At 30.8% G+C, this 20377-nt stretch overlaps 1 protein-coding gene across 2 annotated transcripts in view; it reads left to right on the forward strand.

The window, feature by feature from the left end:
• The window catches only part of LOC124953419 (collagen alpha-1(XV) chain), a 204709-nt gene that overhangs the window by 50872 nt on the left and 133460 nt on the right, over window positions 1–20377 (forward strand). For both annotated transcript variants that reach the window (XM_047504761.1, XM_047504772.1), the window contains exons 3-4: window positions 16097–16362; window positions 16569–16844. In XM_047504761.1, coding sequence (XP_047360717.1) covers window positions 16097–16362; window positions 16569–16844 — 542 coding nt within the window. The remainder of the gene's footprint in view (window positions 1–16096; window positions 16363–16568; window positions 16845–20377) is intronic.

Below are 20377 nucleotides of genomic sequence, written 5' to 3' on the forward strand. Positions count from 1 at the left end.
TCTCTTGACAACATATTAAATGTACACAGAGGAATTTTCATAGAAATACACTAGTTCAAGGTTGACAAGATAAGTTTATTATGAAAATAAGCAAAACTTATCACAAATGTAATAATGGAATATGTGTACATTCAATATGTTGTAATAATTGAATTTCAATATGTTGTTAAAATTCAATATGTTTGTAATAAATGAACTGACAATATTGAACGCTCATAAATAATAAAATTTAATTTACATCAAAAGGGCTGATTTTAGAACTCATATAAATTAGATATTTTTTATTATCCTATATATATGTGTATGTGTGTGTATGGATATCTTTTGTAATATTTCTCAAAGGAAAAAATCGAAAAAATAAGAATGTATTGTTATATTATTGTCAATGATAATTGTTATCCAATTAGTGACATTTAATACATGTTTAATTTTATTAAAAGGGCCATATCCACCTAGAAATTTTCTTTTTTTCTTTCTTTTTTCACATTTTCTAAACGTTTCATATCCTAGAATTTTCATATCGACATTTGATAAAATCGATGAAGTTATAGAATTCTGTGTAAAATACGTTCGAACTTCGAGAGTTTGAGTTTCGCTACTTGGCATTGCGCGCACGGAAAACTCGGTATAACCGTATTTTGGTTTCCACTTGCCCTTTGTCAATGTAGCCGAGAAAGGCTCTTTATAACTTTGATTAATGTTCATAAAAATACGTGATACCTATACCTGAGTGACTTCAAAAATCCAAAACAATAGTGTTTCGATCGTCAAAAATTGCTACAAATATTGTTGCATGTACTTTCAACGAAAATGACACTGTATATTTGTTGCTGATGTACTCATCGAATATTGATATCGAATGAAATTGCTTTGAGAATTGCAAGAACTAAGATCAGAAGTGCATCGATTTAGTTGAAATTCGATACGCAAGATGCGAAATGAGAATTTTTTTACAGACACAACAATCCTCTTCCTATGAAATTCCATGTAATTCCTGCTAAGGGTATTCCATACAATACTGGAATTCATGACTAGAGATAAAAATTCTTCATTTAATAATAGTAATATCATACTTGAAACTATAAACGCTGTTTTCAAAGTCGGTGGACATGATATCTGAAAAATCAAAAATATCAGATAAACTGATATCAGAAAAGTTTAAAGATCGTTGACGATCTTACTTATTTTTTTTCTTTTTTAATTGATCTTTATTTTTCAATAGTTACATAAAGTGACGATTTTTCTTTTTTCCATGTTTGCATTTAAATTAGTTGTTATTTTCTAAGAGAAAATCAAAAATTGGAGAATCATCAAAGATTCATCTTCGATGTTAACTTGAATAAACCGTTTCGTATTTTCATTTCAAATAGATCATTTTAGCTGCTTAGTGTCCGTCGTCGAATATTTCTAAAAAAAATTCATCGTCTGCTGACGGTCATACTTTTTTTGTTTTTCGATATATTTGAAAGATTTTTTTTAAACCTCTCAATACATGTACTTTTGAATATAAAAAAAGAAAAAGAAAGAATAATTTGTTTCTCTTCCGTTAATCGTTTCTGCGTAAAAGAATTCCAAATTTCGACCTTTTTTTAAGGCTTCTAAGTGAATGATACTAATAAATCGTTAATTTATTGATTATCAATAATTTCTAGCTAGTCAGTGTTCAATTATAACAGTGTCGAAATAATGGTTACGAATTTTAAATGTCGATATTAGAATTGAAATGGAAAAACTAAGAGGAAAAAGGAAAATCGGATGGTAGAAAGAGCGAAAGAGAGAAAAACGGAGAATGGGACGTAGTTGATGACATCGATTCTGTATTAAGCCTTTAAAATTACACAGAGAACGTTCGCGGAGGACTATGAGGTGCTTCTACTTTGCTCTATCATTTACTTCGGTCTTAGCGACTCCACTAAGATACCATAAATTGGTTCATGAGATTCGAAGATCGTTGTGTCTAACGATAATTGAGTTTCTTTCGCGTTTAACTCTTACCATTAGTAGTAGGTATATATTTTGTAACATTTCTACGTACTCCATTCATACATACATATATATATATATTTCGATAGATCGTATATTTACCTGTTAGTTTTTAGAATTAGAAAAAATAAAAAGAGTAACTTTTTGTCATAAATAAAAATTAAAAATTTGTAAATTATAATGGTAAAGTATTTTCCAAATTTTGCACGAATATTGTAAAAATATTAACACAAATACGTTTAACGTCATATTCTATATACAATTAAAATTGTTGAAAGGATCATTGTTTAAGCAATGTGAAATCTTGAATGAAAAATTTTCAAAAACTTCGTTATCTTTTTCTTTATTTTTTTTTAATAACACATGACAATATTACGAGCTCAAACATATATACGGTCAATGAAAAGCTCATAAATTTTCACCTTGGAATTATCATGTTCATTGCAACTTATCTATCCATCTTCTCTTTGTGGAGACAGTGAACTCGCACGAGGTCCTTAAAATCGCAGGTCGATAAATTTACGTTTACGACTGGTCCGTTCTTCGAGGACTCATAAAACCAATGTCCATCTTCGACCCCATACAGGGATGAGAAAACGTTCGTTTCTAAGAAAGCGAAGGGGGCTCATTAAATTTGATCGAGCGTAAGAAATTTCGTTAAATTGAAAAATATGAGCTTTTCGAGGTCGACTTCTCCTTTTGATCGATAAAGCTACGATTATTACACGTATAACGAAGTGATTTTTTGTATAAAAATAAGTCGAATTAATAGACAAATATATTTCTTTTTTTTTCCGTATGTAAAATAATTTTTAAAATTAAAGAGTTGAACATTTATCGAAATAAAATACGATAATACTGATATGACATCATATAATTTATCTGATAATATCTCTATTGATATTCAGGATTAATTGATTCACGATATATTGATGTTCAGGATTAATAAAAGTGTAAATTTATAAGTTGATTGTTGTTAAATATATTTTTATTGATTTTGATTATTAAAAAAAACAAAACATATATTAGTTTTAATCAATCATATTCGCAATTAAAAAACCGAAATAAATACTGGTATTTTTTGGATTTTCGATAATATATCGATTTCTCTATTTATCGATATCGTTAATAACAATTGATAAAAAATATCGGTATTAAGCTTCTGTATATAATACAAATTACTTTTATTTGAAATTTAGAAATATTTTATATCTTTTGTATTTTATTTGAATAATATTCAGAATGAATATTTATTTTCGATGCGATATCAATTTATAATGATATTAATTACGAATTAGATGTATTTAATCTAATCAAATTTATTATTAAAATTATTTCAACTTGTTTCTCTTTTTTCATTAAAAAAATATTTCGTTATCAACATTTTTAATAAATCTTTCATACTTACTCGCTAGCAACGTTATATTAAATCATTAGAATTAGACACGTGATATGAGAGGAATTGAAAAAAAAGGAGAGGGGAGGATACAGCACACGAGAATACCTTCGGGCTAGCCCTCGGACGACAATACCAAGAAGAACGCGTCGAGACTAACCACTCAGACTTGGCCCCAGGGAATCTGTAATAAAGAATATGAACTCTTAGCTACACCTTTTGTGTGTCATCCGATGCTTCTCGGGCTCGTTTCGAGCCCTTTTCGAGGACAGAGGGCACTATCGCCTATGGCATCATCGGTACTCTCCGCACTACTCTTTGCGCGATCAACTACCAAAAGGAAAATCAAATTCTACAAGAGAACCAAGTGGACTATACGATTCGTGAATTTTTTTTCTATTGGAAAAGTGTCACCGTACCAGCTGTTTAAATTTTGTTTTGTTGAAAATTCTCACTTTTATTCAATGAAAATTTAAAAGGATCTACCTTATAATCTATAGTATGCTTCTAATCAGTCTTATTGGAAATTCGATAGAAATTAAACGATCTTTTGATTCTACGAATTGATATTTCATTAAATTCCTAAATATATCTTACGAATTAAATCAATATAGGATTATACCAAAGAAAATCAAATCTTTTTATTTAAATTTGATAATTAGATATTTATCCTTAACTTTAATATATATTATACTTGATAAAACATTTAATACCTAATTAAACAGAAAGATTTACTTAGCTTCCTCTCGTACAACGATACTTCCTCATTGTATCTACTGTCCTGATTCTACGAATGATTTCTCTTGATGTTCCATAGCATCACATTATGTCTCTGCTATTCGAAATGGTGCATCGAAAATCGACGTATTAATGGTTTCTCTCATTGTTACAATTAAAGTCAAATATTATTCACATTTCTCAAAGTTTCTCCTTGCTGACTATTTTAATAAATATCTATGATGTTTTATTGTCTATCTATTATGTCAGTTTGAATGGTATGAACTTAAACGTTTCGATATATTTTTCTTTTTATTTTTGAATGTTATAATTTCATACATTAATCTAATGGATTTCTTACATATGCAAGAGAAACTATGAAAATTGACGACAGACTCTTGAAGGAAATCAAGGAAGTGTCTTCTGTTGAATCGACTATCTAATAACATGAGTTTCTCGAAATGGTAGAGAAGCTTTGCGAACGACAGCAGTATGCTGGTGTAAACGAGCCTCTCACGGAAGGTGTTAATTGGCGAACGAGCACGTTTTCTGTCGCTCTCCTAAACTAAGGAGAAACCAAGCGTTGCCTAATAGGCTTGCACCTAATTTTCCTTCCCGTTAGTCTGATGCAAAGGACTCTTAAGGATCTTGTTTTACTTGCCATGCGACGATGGAGGCACTATATCGACAAACAAAGCGTCTCTCAAAGCGAACTCGGAATAAATCATTCGACTTTTCAAAGGAAACTCTCGATTCTCTTTTTCGGTCTTTCAAGTGAAATAATATAGCAATCGCTTTGCAACATCTTTATTACGATAAATAAGGTATTATTTGTTAATATGTTTAATAATTCAATTTTCATATGAACATGAATATTTTTTTGTTAAATAAAAATATGTAACAAGTTAAACGAAGGTATTTTTAGATACGAATTAATGGAATTACAAAAAATTCATATTAATATCTCTAATGTATTAATATTTGTTTTATCTTTCTACAAAATTTTTGCCCATTTTTTATAGCTGTATTTATTTTTCGAGCGAGTTTAGAGTTCGGGTGGTCCACATTATATTAATAAAAAAACTGTGGAATTTTGACGATGGGTCCTTCCTTTGATCTGCGATAAAATTGGCCGCATCTTTTCTTTCTCTCTTCTTCTTCCCTTTCTCACTCTCTCTCTCTCATTCTCTCTTTCTGTTCGTTGCTCGATCTTCCTCTTGAAAGACGTCGGTATTACGTTCGTTCGGCTCGCGTGTCACACGAAATTCTTCTCGGAAGGCAAGACAAAGGATACGTTATAAAACGTGGAAACGTACGAGGGCACCCACCTTTGACTTCGAACCTTTTCTTTCTCTTTATTCTGTTCTTCTTCTTCTTTTACATCTCTACGTGCACCCTCACCCTTCGAAAACGACTGATTTACGAGCGAACTTTGAGATGAGCAGCTTCTCTTTTCTCCGTCTACTCCGAAATTTGCCTGCGTTTCAGGAAGATATTACGGATCGAGAGCGAGGGTTCATAAGGGTCGATCACATGTTTCGACTTTCCTCTATTCTTTTTCTCAATCGATAGATTGTATGTTTTTGATCTACGAAAGATATTTTTTCTAATATTATAATTTTTTTCGTGATATTATTATTTCTATCTAATATAATTTTAATTTGTTTCTATTTTTCTTTTTTATCTTCCAACTATTCAAAGATATATTTTCACGTTAACGGGATATCAAATTGAAAGAGATAATGCAATTTCCACATCAAAAAAATTTAAAGGAAAAGGGTAATTAATTTTTAAAATACGTACAATTTTTTTGTTTAATTCTTATTGATTTCATTTATTTTCTTCTATTAAAAAAAATTCAACATACAAACGTTAACAAAGCTTTACTCTAACAATATTCTTTTTCGTTATAGAATTCTCATCGTTTCATCTTTGAGGAATAAAGAATCGATGAGAAAGGAAGCTGCATTTTGAGAAAAGTCGGACGAACCGAAGAAAGCAGCTGTCTTTTCTTTCCAAGTTTTTCGATTAAATCCGTTCCCTGTTTTCCAATTAAGAAAGAAAAAATGGCGGAAAGAAAAATGGATAGGTGGAAGAGAAATGAAAAAGAAGAACAGAGAAAGAGAGAGAGAGAGAGAGAGAGAGAGAGAGAGAGTGAGAGAAAGAGAGAAAGGAAGATTGGAAAATATCAACATTCTTGTTTAAATCAGATTGAAAATTGGGCCAAATAGGATTTCGAAAAAAATTGAAGGAAACTGTGTTAGGTCATTGATATATGATAATAGATTCAAAAAAGATTTGCGGGACAAGAGCTTTTCATTAAATATGAATAGTCAAATTCGGTTAATATATAAATTTCATATGTGCTTAGATACTCTCGATTTAAAATTCGTTTAAATATCACACTTTTTTTAATTTCAAACAATAAAAATACAAGATATTTAACGTTTAGTTTTATTGCAAGTCTCTTCATAATTTTAATTTATAACAAATTAGATTATTCAAAAGATAAAAATGATCGATATAACGTTTAATAAATTTAACAGATATAAAAGATAAATTTTACATTACATGTATGTGTATATATGTGTACACGCGTTTGCATGTGCATATACGTATACGTGTGTATATAATAATATAATATTTATGAAATACATTATAATACAACTTTAATAAATTTTAATTTTAATTTCGAATTGAATATAATTTAATTTTCAACTTTAAATATTTAAAGTTAAACAGAATTTCAAGTTCGCCAAGGGAAAATAAAAATGTGGAACGACGCGGAGAGACGCCGTAAATATTATATCTCTTTTTCTCTTTGTGAAACTCTCTTTTCGAAAAAAGCACTGGCAAGGGTCGGGAATAAAGTTCCCGGCGTGTTGGCTACAGCTTTTCAACGTGCTTTACTGTGGCAACGAGAACGACTACTATATACCAAGAGAGAATTCTCTCTTAGCTTCGAACGTATGCGCGCGCGCACGCGTAAGATCCTCTTGCGATGATTCTTTTCGGCGTTTCCATTTATCATCGGCGAGAATCGAGGCGAGAGGCTTTGTATCGTTCTTTCGTAAGAAGCAAGTCGAACAATGGGGCCACAGGAAAATAATTGCGAGGATTGCCGTTGGAGCCGTGATGTCGGTCGCTGATATCATTCTGATTGGCTGTGTTGCTCGCATTCCATTTGAGGTTTTCCTCTCGCAAATAAATTTCCTTTTCACAATCCATATTAACTACCGAAATATTGAAATTATGTATTACTCCTAAGATATTTAATGGTACGTTATTTATTTCATAGAAATAAACTCTTATTTCATTGATAACTTCTGCTTAATGTTCGTTGTAAACAACAATTGTAAACAATTTATCGTAAAGGAGAAAAGGAGAGAAAAAAATTGATACAATACCAATGTAGTTGTATGAACAATTGAATTAAGTAAATTTTCCTATTTCCTTTTTTCTTATTTTATTTTTTTGTTTCTTTTGGTTCTTATTTTATATAAACTTATCTTATTATCTTAACATACGAAAGATCTAAGATGACTATGAAACTTTATCATGAATGCAAAATGTTGTTTCATCGTCTCGAATATCCATGTTAAGGTAACGGTGCTTCGGGCAAAGATAGAACATTATTTTAGAATATATAGGTATATATACCTATACATTCTTGATATATATGTATTGTACCGAAGACACTATCAATATCAAATTTACAGAATGTGTAAAGATACATAGCGTGCCTTACATTCAGATACATGCGAAAGGAATTTTCATTTTATTGACTGCTTGATTTCCTTGGAATACCTATTAACGTAATATTATTAAATTAAAGAAAATAAATAAAAGGATTGAATTTTTATTGTATCCTGTTAAACGTGATATTAAAAGAGATCAAGGAATACTTGTTTATAATACATTTTGTACATCGATCGAGGTATTCCCTTAAGGCCGTTGTAGTAGCATAATTCAGTATCGCACATAATGCAGTGGGACGATGACAGGCATTCCACGTAAAGCTAGATTTATACTCTCTCTTTTGTGCCCATGGGACACTTTCGACCTTTAGTAGCTACGAGGTGTGAAAGAACGAAAAGGATGTACTTGAAATTTCAAATGTTAACAATAGAGACGATTCGATTACATTTCCACGCAGGTACATAAGTGACACATTTTTTCGTCTTGATTATATATTTAATTAAAAAAAAAAAGAAAAAAAAAAAAAAAAAAAAAAATTCATTTCAATCTTGAAGTGATTTCGTACCTAACGAGAATCCACTCCAATTATGAACTTTCAATTAATATCTCGCACGTTTCCTTTAGGACTCTTCTCTGTGAGGACGAATTAAGTGTCAGCCTTACTCGAAATTTTGTATTCTTCTCTCTCTCTCTCTCTCTCTCTCTCTCTCTCTCTCTTTCTCTTTCTTCTTTTCTTTTCTTTCTTTCTTCTCCTGCCGTTGTCGAGTACAGAAAATGACAAAAGCCGGCCTAAATCAACGAGGAGTTTTACCCAGGAGGCCCTCCAGGGGATTTACACAACGCTCCTCGCGCCCTTTTAGGACTCGAGAAGCCTTCTCGTCTCTTTCTTTCTCTCTCTTTTTCACGTACCTGCTGTCTCGTAAGTCCGACGCTTGCCTCCTCCTCCTCAGTCGAGAGTACGAGTAAATAAAGGTCTGTTCATGCGTGAAATACTTTGAGGGGAAGGCACCCTATTCCAACCGCGAAATACATGGAAACTCTTGTAACGTGAGACGAAATTGAAGCTACTGTCTCGATAGCAACACTAGCACAAGTATCTACCATCACCATCGTTATTCTCCCTTTCCGTCGTTATCGAACTTTGTCCGTCCATGCGCGAAAGTAAACTCTCATCTTAACTTGCCTTTTACTGGATAAGTATTCTTCGAAGAACCAAAGGAATATGTTTACGTTACACTGTTTTTTTTTTTTTTATTTTCGATGCGTCGTTTATCTTTAGCTCGAACGTTGTTTTCTTCCTTCGAGAGATCTACAGTGTAAATATCTTCTTTAGAGTAATGAGTAACTTCTACCTTTTATTCGGCCAAAATTGAAAACCATATTGATTGCAACATACGTAATATTAAATATTTGATATATTAATAAAAATATTTTAATTTATGGAATGGTATTTGTTATTTTTGACATAGATTTATTTGATTCTGTTTCTCATCAATCAAACTTTTCGATATTGAGAGATATCTTTGAAATTGCGATTCTAATACAATTTTTTCAGTTGTTTTTAATCAAAGCTATGACTTTTTTACTTTATTTAATAAAGTGTAACATTTCTGCAAGCCCGAAAGCCGCGGGTTTGTCAACTATTGCTTTAAATAATGCACAGATATTGGCATTCTTTTTTAAAATTTTTTTTTTTTTTATTACCACGGATTCTAGCATGTATGACCAGTGGCATAAAAAAGCTCATTGGGTGAGGTGTACGATCGATGGTTCATCGCAATACAGTTTTAGATATCGTTTTTGTTCTTAGTAAAAATATCTTTCAATGAATTTCGAAAACTAAATTTTTGTTTGAATATTTAAATAATTATAATAATCTATAATTAATAAAATAAGATGATTTATTTCTTTTTATATTTTTTTTTATAAAATATTTCAAATATAATGGTGACTGATTTTTACAAAGAGCTGTCTCATGGAATAAAACAGAAATATCAACGTCGGCATGTTAAATGTATTATATTGCTTTATGTACTTTTTTTCAAAAAACGAATATGGATTGTTTTATTATTAATGCTCAATTATTTATGACCATATGGAATTTTTTTCTCTCATAAAAAAATGCTATGTTACACTTCTAATGGAAGGTGGTAATAAATTAAAGAGAATAATAATAAGTTTCTATCCCTTATTTAATCTTTTATTGCTTCGAAAGGCATCAATGCAATTATTAAAATTTTACACAGCTCAAGCATTTCACGAGGAACCCGTATGAGCTTTGATTTAGACGAGTCGTTTCATTGTAGTTCCGTTGCCAATTAACGTTTTCGCGGCATCACAGCTATTTCGATCTAGACTTGACTGGGAGAGAGAGAGAGAGAGAGAGAGAGAGAGAGAGAGAGAGAGAGAGAGAGAGAGAGAGAGAGAGTGAGTTGAGCTCTGAAACAATTAACGTAACTTTCCGTGTAAATAAAAGTCTGCAACATCTGTCCGCCGGCTTTGAAGCCGGACGAAGTTTCTTCGGCTTGCGGAAGCCTTTCCTCAAATTTGTCTTGTTCTTTCTCTTTCTCTCTCTCTCTCTCTCTCTCTCTCTCTCTCTCTTTCTCTCTTTCTCTCTTTCTCTCTCTTGTCAAGCACAACAAAGGCCATGGAAGCGGATACAAGTTTGTTGAAACAGGATAACGTTGAGGGGATTATAAGAAGAGTGATAAGGAAAGATGAGTCCGACAAGGTAGATAAGACAAAGTAAAATGTAATGCGGATCATGCGAGAAACTCTACATTACGAAGAGCTGTCTCATTTCTCGGGTAAGCTAATTTTCATCATTTTTCGCAAATAAATCAATCTTTAAAACGAGTAGAAAAATTATTCTCTTATGTCATTAATATAAATAAATGAAGACGATAATCGATCAGATACGACGTAATAAATTCAAAATATTTAAAATTTATTCGATTTTCTTATTGTTAATGATTTATATAGAATTTATTCGTCAGTTTAATATGATATAACTATGACGTAAAAATTATTTAATCTTCGTGAATTTAAAAACGGAGGGATAATAGTTTAATGGAATCAATGATATTCGATAAAATTATTTTTATAATGTAAGATTTTATATATATATATATATATATATATATATTTATATAATAAAAAACATTGTATAGAAGACTAATCGAAGTAGAAAGAGTTCTGTTCCTGTTCATTGGCCGAATTAGATAGTAAAGTAGATACGTGGGTAACTGAACGGACGAGACGACCTTCCTGGCGCCATCTGTACGTGAGAATGGGAAGCAGAGCAATGTCTGGTAAAAACGCTCCATTACTACTGAAAGAGAAAATTCCGCCATGTCACAGGGCGGCAGCTTTCAAAGAAAAAAAAGAAAAAGAGACAGAATTCTCTCTCTCTTTCTTTCTCTCTCTCTCTCTCTCTCTCTCTCTCTCTTTCTTTCTATCGTAAACGGTAGTTCGCAGAAAAATTTCTTCCAAACTCGATTTCTCCCTAGCTCCCCGTGGATGTCGTCTTGAACCGTTGCATCTGTTTTTCTTTCCACCTAAGAACGTTTTCCCGACGATTACTCGCGGCCCTTTTCGAAGCAAAACTCCGACCGCAATCTCTCCTAATCTGATTTCGTTTACAGCTTTTACCATCCGTTCGCTAGCTCGCTTGTTCGCGACTTTTCAAAGCGTACTTTCGACTTTTCCGCAGCTCTCGTTCGTCGTTGTTTCTTTTGCCATTCAACTTATCTTTTCTTCCTCCGTTCGAAGAAAATTTACTAAAAGAAGTAAAACCCACGGGAAACGTGTGCACTTCTAAAGATTGAAAGGAGTTATCTCACAGTTATCAAAGCAAAAAAAAATTTTCCATTATAATGATCGAAAGTGTATTTTATTTTTTGTTTTTTTCTTTTTGTTTTATTTTCTATAATATGTCAATCAAGAGAGACAATTTATCTCATTAAAGATTTTTCAAAGTCCAAATTTATTACTCTTATAATTGTCATCATATTGATAAAATATAGTGCTCAGTTATAATTGTACAATTTTGTTTGTACTCTGTATCTATTTATAAGATAAAGAATATAATTAATATTGAAGCTTTTACTAATCAGTTAATTTTATGAGGATATACATGTACTTTCGCAAGTATAATTATCTCAAAACATGCAGCGTGTCTAAGCACGAAGGAGGATAATTAATAATGTGTTATAAGAAACGATAAATGCAAGTGTTGCTTTAGACGTACAAAGGCTGTTGTCTGACTATGATGTTATTCGAAGTAAGAAAACTGTGAATAAATAGACTGACAGATGTTGTCAGTAGTTTTTATTAGTCACTTCGTCCGTTACTACTTTCTTACAATGGAAAAAAACGAAAGTATGTGTTTTTCAATTTCGCACAGAGTATAGACAGTAAATTCGTGGGAAATTATTTTCTATGGATTTTCAATCTTGATAAAATTTCAGTTTACTAGGTTCCATGTTTGATGAATCGCATTCATTTATCGATTTTACAAGGAAACTTACTATCTGTAGGAATAAAAATTTGTATCTTTCTTAGAAACTTTTGCAATCTTTCAAAAGTGACGATGAGTCTCAAGAATCAGAATTCTCGAAAGACGTTGCACTTCTCGGAATGATAACAAACGATTCGGGTAAATAAGAGAAAAAGTTGGAGTCGTTGATGTGGCAGTGCCAGTTTCGTGTCTACTCGATGCTTTCAAACTTTCTGATGGGAAAATCTTTCTTTTTTTCTCTTTTTCTTTTTTTTTTTTCTTCCCTTTATATCTCTTGCTCTTTCTCTATCTTTCCTCTTGCTTGTTCCTTATTGGAAGAACTTTCCATCGTAGAGCCTTCGTAGTTTGAGATTTCGATATTAAATATAAGAAAAAGAAAAATATTCTTTAACTTACTTTTGGAATGTCAATCGAACCTTTTGCTCTTTTTATAGAACTGTCGACGAAAGCGGATAAATTAAAAGTAGATCCTGCGATATTGTGAAGCGACAATACCATAAAAAGTTCTCTCATCGAAAGGATTAAATTTGAATAAGTAAAACATATTTCAATAATCTTCTATCTTTTATTTTCTTAAAGTCGAATAATAATTTTTTATATAAAGATTAAAAATAAGAAATAAATAATATTGGTCATTAACGTATATTTTCTATATTAACTTTTTCTTTTCTATGTCTATTTCTCGTCAATACAATTTTTCAAAATAAAAAATATCATTTTTATTCGAAGTAACTAATATGTATGAACAAAGAGAGATTTCTTTTGATCTTAAAGAACAGTTAAGTCGCAGAAAATGTTCTTATTCGTTGCATACGATTGATCTATCGAATTAAAATGTACGACGATCGACTCGCCGTCGTGGAAACGAGTCTCCCGTGGAAATTGTGCAAAAGCGCTGCCTCGCTGAACCGAAGAAAAGCTTCGTCCCACGGGAAAGCTCTGGAAACTTGCTGAAACGGAAGAGTGCTTCCTGCCGTCGGCGTCGGTATCCTATTATCCTATTTCGCCTGCGTAACGGACGTACATATAGATAATACGTATAGCTGAATTGCATCGAGCGTATATGTACTGTGTCGTTTGTCGCCGTGATTTTGTGAAATTTTGAAATATCAATGTGAAAGTGTGTACTTTTTGCTGGGCGTAAAGTTGAAATGGATTCTCGGTATGAAAATTTTCGTTAGCGTTCAACGGACCGAATTTTATTTCATTTATTTTAACGTAACCGAAACAGAGAATACATTTTGTTTTCTTTTTTCCTATTTAACTTAACGTTTTTAAATCTGCTTTGTACCTATGTTATGGTAACATACGGCACGTTTAAAGATAATTCGTAATAAAATATAATTTAATCGGAAATGTAATTACCAAAAGAATTCATTATTTTGCACGTATTCTACGTATTATATTATATATAACGATACATACGTAACGGATCATTGGAGAAAGCTCTTGTACTTGTGGCGTATGTATATGATGTTCTCTGGCTTTATCTGTGTTGTATTCGCCCGTGTAAATCACTTTCCGCATACATCAAACTTTGGATGTAACATATTGTTCTGAAATGTAGAGAAACGAGACGTGCTCAACATGCAATACGATATTTTGAAGTGAATAATTATTCGAAAGGTGTTCTTGCTTCGGTTTCCTCCTCCTCTCTCCTTCTCTTTCTCTCTCTCTTTCTCTCTCTCTCTCTCTCTCTCTCTCTCTCTCTGTCTCTGATTTTGTTTTCTGCTAAATAATATTCATATTATATAGGTATGACAACACACACATGACGAAAGAAAACAAATAGTACGATGATAGAGCAGGCTAGTATGCACATTACATTCCTACTTTGTAAAAAGACGAATAGATGATAAAAATGAACAGAAAAGGATAAATATGATAAATATGAGAAAATGAAAAATAAAAGCAGAGGAAAGGGAAGATAAACAATTTTCGACTGATCGCTCGTTTTTTTACCATAAACGAAAGTTTACATTGTGATAAAATTTTGTCAATGAAACGCGAAGTAATGATCTTATAAAGAAATTATCATTAATAAAAATAGAAGAGAAAGTTATTTTCTGATTATATTTATTCATAAATTTAAATGATTTTTCTTATTATTTTTATGACAATTAAGCTCATAAATTTGTATATATTTTGATCTGATTTTTTTTTCTTTTTTAATATAACCTCAATTATAGAATTAGAAACAATGCCTTTCTTTGCGGTAATTTCAATATAACATGGAGGAATATATCAGGGAAATATGTAAGTGGAAGAGTTCATAAACCCTGTTTGTGCTAGCGATCAAGTCTCCGGTTGGAATAATAGCTCATCGAGCATTGAAATCTTTGATTCCTCTATCATTTTATATAAATATATAATTACCAATTATAAATAATTTGTAACCATATATATATATATATATATATATATATATAAATAATAAATATATATGATAATGCATAACAAAAATTTTGATTGAAGTCGAACATTTTTGTCATTTTAAAAGTAATATCGATTTAATAATGTAAAAAGAAATTAAAACAAATATCTTTTAACAAATTTTTATCTTAGTTAAGATTTATCTATAGATAGATAAAAAATTAGTGAAATCAAAGAATTAAAAAAAATCGATATTTTCCAACGAACGAACTAGTTTTTACTATATCGAATTTTTTAAAAGTTACTTACTAATTGAACGTGTAGCTCGAGCTTACTGCAAGGTAATAAATATCGATTATCGGTGTTCTCGCTTATGTAGCTGTGTATCGCATGACACAAGTGCATATGATATATGACATAAAATGGCTCTGTGTGTCTGCTAAATTATTAAATACCAAATCATCGAGGGAATGTTATATTTCATCATTATAGATCGTTGTTGGCGTTAAATAACACGTCATTTTACGTATATACAACGGATGTCAAAATAATTGAGATATTCGATACCTCAAAATATTCAGTAGCCACGAAGCACGAATAATTCTTACTTACAATAAAAATAATAAATAGCAGTGACATCGATTCTAATTAACTAAGAAAAATTTCACGTAGAATTTTAAGGCAATTATTATGTTGCTATTCCATTAAACTGTTTATTAATTTTAATTTTGATATTTTCACAAAATGCCCATAGGCCGTTAGCATTTTGTATTTTAAGAAATATTAAATGTTAAGATTAGAGAATTCCTTACGGAGTATTCAAATGAAATGAATATTTCTCTAAAATAATATTCCAGCGTTAACTGTGTGCGTTTTACGAAATCTCTTCGACATGTTTCTACTTTAATTCGAATTCTACATTAATCCTCATTGAAGAGAGACATATATGAATACACGAATAAGTCACGAACAGTTTACCACATTGACTGATATAGTTATGATGATATATTACTCTGCGGTGCTTCAACTATCTTAAAACAATTTACATAAAATAACTACGACGTAAATGTTATATTTTTGATATTATGAATGACCAATTGAAAAGTAAAATTTATTTTCAAGAAATTTTCCTCGTAACATTGTCGAAAATAAAATATATAAAGAGATCGAACGTATTAATGATCTCTGATGACAAATGAATGATTTTAATTTATTGTAGAAATTTTATTTACTAAATACGACTGTGAAAGAGAACGAAATAATTAACGTTGAATATTAATATCGAAATATGTCCTTCTTCTGTATTTAATTGCTTTACTTTAACGATTATTAATTAAATTGATTCCAATCTTTCATGTTTTTTCCTTTTTATTTATGAAACTATAAAATTATGTAATTGTTTATTTCAGAAACAGTTTATGATCTGCTCGTAACTACGGTAACGTCAACGGACGACCTCAATTTTTATATTGACGATGGCCTCGACGGATTTCCGGCTTTTGGTTTCCGACCTGGATCTGAAGTAAAACAACCCTATAGACTCTATCTTCCTGAGAAGTTGCCGGCCGAGTTTACCCTGTTGGCTATTTTTAAGCCGATTTCCTTTAGGACTAGCTACCTCTTCGCAGTTCTCAATCCCTTTGAAACTGTTGTGCAATTGGGCATTCGAATTTCGGTAATTCTGAATAACTATATTTAAATAATGACGTTTTATTTTTCTTTTTTGTCATTTTTTTAATATCTAGTCTTTTAATCATTTCTATAACATTTTAATGAATCTAAATAATTTTAAATAGAATAATATTTAAAATTGAAATTTTCTTTCTTAATATATGAACAAAAATTTGATAATATTTTCTTTCATCTGTTTTTTTTTTAAAGGATGGTCCAGGCTCTAATCAAAACATTTCATTGGTTTACACGAACTCCGATGAGCATTCCCATTCGGAAGAAGTTGCCAAATTCACCGTTCCAAAGTTGACGAAAAAATGGTCCAAAATCGTCATCAAAGTGTCTATCACCGATGTTACCTTATATTTGAATTGCCATGAGATGGCTAGACAGAAGGTAACCAGAATTCCTTTGGAATTAGTTTTTGATACTGCCAGTACGCTTTACATGGCTCAAGCTGGACCACATATTCAGGAGAGATACGATGTAAGTTATTTGAATATTATTAAATTACTTGTTCTCGAAATCGATTTTGAAACTTATAACAATCAAGATGTTTCGTTTCAATGTGGAAGAAATATCATGGAATATTTTTATTAAATTATAAATTATCCTTTAACGAATTGAAATAAATTTCAACAGTTTTTCTACCTCGAAACGAATATACTTGTTATCGTTTTAACTTTCTTTCTTTAAAATTCACGAGTTTGGTTATGACGCGTAAATCTAAATAAAAGATTCAAGATGACAATAATCTACAATGGAAAGAGAATAAATCCTTGTACGTGGGGTATAGAGTGAAATCTCCAAATGAGAAACATTTAAATTTGCATGAAATAATAAATTTAAAAAAGGATTTGTAAAATAATAAATATAATAAATTATACATTTAAAAAACGGAAAATGAACGCAGACGAAATTATATAATTTTCTTTTTTATTTGTTCAGTTATACTTATAATGTTTTTACAGTTTTTTCAAGTTCTATTATCATTCTTATATGAATAGATGAATTGAATCGAAATAAAAAGATGAACTTAACAACGTCATTCATCAGACTCTTCTAGATTTGCGATAAAATATAGGTATTCACGAATTTCAAAAAATTCTCTTTAAAGTCTTGTCTTGTCAAAAACTGAATGATCGATGAATAAAGATTATCGATTTTATTGTGTCGAACAAACCGCGAGAACGAAGTCGGATCGTTTGTTGAAATATCCATTTTTTACGTTACATATATAAAATATTCACTTTTCACGATATATATGTAGCCGTATATATTATAAATTATCTCAATAAAACTCAATCAATTTTTTAAAATAAAATATTTAATATTTTCTTATTAAAGAGAATATATACAATTATTATATTCTCTTTATCATAATTTGTCGTTAATCTGCGTTTAAAATTTATTTAATCGAACGAATATTAAAGTAAAAACTCGCGAAAGGATTGAAATATTACATAATATAGTAAAAATGCATAAAATATAGGATTAGTAATAACCATATGCAAAACATTTTGTAGAGAGACGATTAATCGTTAAACGTGACTCCATTGGCTTTGCAGAATGTCACGAAGCTATCCATGATGATTTAATCCGTACAATAGTCGATAGGAAACGCGTTAATGGTAACGCCGCGAGTTATCTAGCTATGACAATTAGTTTCTATTTGAGACGCATTGTGATTCTCGAGTAAATGGCCGCGCTTTAAACAGTGTACAGGCTTGGTCGTACAAATGATTCATGCGAAACCTTTGTTAATTAGTTGCTACCGGTAATTGTTGCAACGTGGCTCTGGTCAACATTTTGTTATAATTACATTATGTTCTATTGGTGCGACGAAATGCTACAGTAGTGGCGCCATAATTAATAGGATACGTTCACACGACGAATTTTGACCAGACTTGCCATATTTTAGTCTACCAATCGATCATTTCTTTCACCGATGGTATTAACATTAAATCCGTACCACCTGCGTTTAGATATGTCAAAAAGCGGAATTAATTTTCCACCATTTCTTACCAGAAACATTAATCTTCGTTTAATCGATCTCGTTATTACGAATCGTTTCTCGTAATATATTTTACAGGGAACAGATGAAAACCGAATTGTCAGCGTTTATCAAGTTGTTTATCCAAATATTTTACAGGTAAATGCATTGGGCAGATTTAAATTCGCAAATCAGCCAGTGTTACATAGGTGTATTAATTTTTGTCGCTATTCGATTTGAAAAAAATCCAGACTTCTTTTTATTATTATTATTAATATTATTATTATTAATAATACTCTTGTTCTTTTTATTTAAATTATTCTTAATAATGTCGACGTTGATACTAAAATTAAACAGAAAGATGACCATCTAATCAGTGGTAATCAGAAACAACCGATGTCAATATTCATACGTATGAAACTATTGATTTATCCGAAAATATCCGAGAAAAAATCAAAATATCTTTTTTTTCAAAATATTGATATTATATATCCTCGTGAAGTACAACTTAATAGTTTATACGAAATTCCCTTTTTTTTTATCGTCAAGGGATTTCCCAAAATCTCCTTTCATTTTTTCATTCCTTCCGCTATGAAATTTGAGCAATTAAAAGTGCAAAATTCGTTTAAGCTTTCGAGCTTTGTAACTCGACAAAATGGAAATAAAAAAAACAAAAAAGGAAAAACACTCTACATATCGGTTCGCGATAAAAATTCAACGCATCCTGTGTGAATTCGAAAATACTTAGCTTTAAACCGTCATTTTAAATGAATTGTAGATTTATTGATTCAATCAAAATGTAATGTAAACAATTTAGAAACTTTTGAAATTTTCAATAAGACAATGGAACAATAATTACTTGATTATTTAAGTCATAATATGTATTATATTTATAATATTATGAAAAGTATAATTATTAATTTAAATAACGAAAGTTTTGATATATTTTTTAACTCATTTAGAATTCAACTTTTCTTTTTCCCTTCTCAAGCATGTCGCATTTTGAAGCAATACAATTGAACAAAATTTATAAGCCATGCGATCGTTTGCACTAGTAACGAGACGAAAGTATAAAAGAGAACGAGAGAGAAAGAATGAGAGAGAATAGCATCGATATTTCGATTTTCATTCAATGTTCGACGTTATATCACCCTTTTAATTAACTCACACCTGTTTTGTTATTTTTTTTCTTTTTTTTGGTTTCCTTGTTCTCTCGTGTTTTACATGCACCCGTGCTCTTGTTTTACTTTTCCCGAGAAAGGAAAACGTTAATATCATTGCAAACATTGTTTTCATAAAGTTTGTGGGAACATTTCTGTATAGATCAAAGAAAATTCTTTTTCTTCTTTTTTATCTTTCTTCTTCTTACGTTTCTTTCTTTCTTTCTTTCTTTCTTTCTTTCTTTCTTTTTTTTTTTTTTTAGATTTGTTTTCTCTCTCACTGGATTTATATTCATAAATATTATAAGCACACTAAAAGAAAGTAAAGAGTGAAATTATATGAGAGATACAAACGCGAGAAACTCTAAATGCCTCTTCATTGCAGCGTGTCCTTTTAGTGTCACGATACGCCCGTACGGTGGACGTATCGACGCATCAACAGGAATATCGTTCAATTTGTGGCGGATTATTTGAGCGAATAAATCGGCCGGGCGTACCGATTAATTTCACTCGTTGGAATTGATATTTTCGCCATGGCTCTGACGCTTTTAATTTACCTACCTTCGTGTACACCTTGTTTTATCCGATTTCCCATTACCTTGTTTTTTATTTTTCTTTTTTTTTCATTTTTCAATAATGATAGAAAAAGAAGAAGAAAAATATTGATATCGTAGTTACTAGATGGCAAAGTGAATAAATTTATAAATAAAGGAAGATAAAAATATGAAGAAAGTAAATACTTGTTACGATTGAAATTATTTTTGGATCTTTCTCTCTCTCTCTCTCTCTCTCTCTCTCTTTCTCTCTTTTTCTTTTTTCATTTTCTGAGAAAGAAAATAGTCTCTCATTTTTCTTCCAAAACACTT

Source organism: Vespa velutina, chromosome 1 (genome assembly GCF_912470025.1).
Source record: "Vespa velutina chromosome 1, iVesVel2.1, whole genome shotgun sequence".
Classification (NCBI taxonomy): domain Eukaryota; kingdom Metazoa; phylum Arthropoda; class Insecta; order Hymenoptera; family Vespidae; genus Vespa; species Vespa velutina.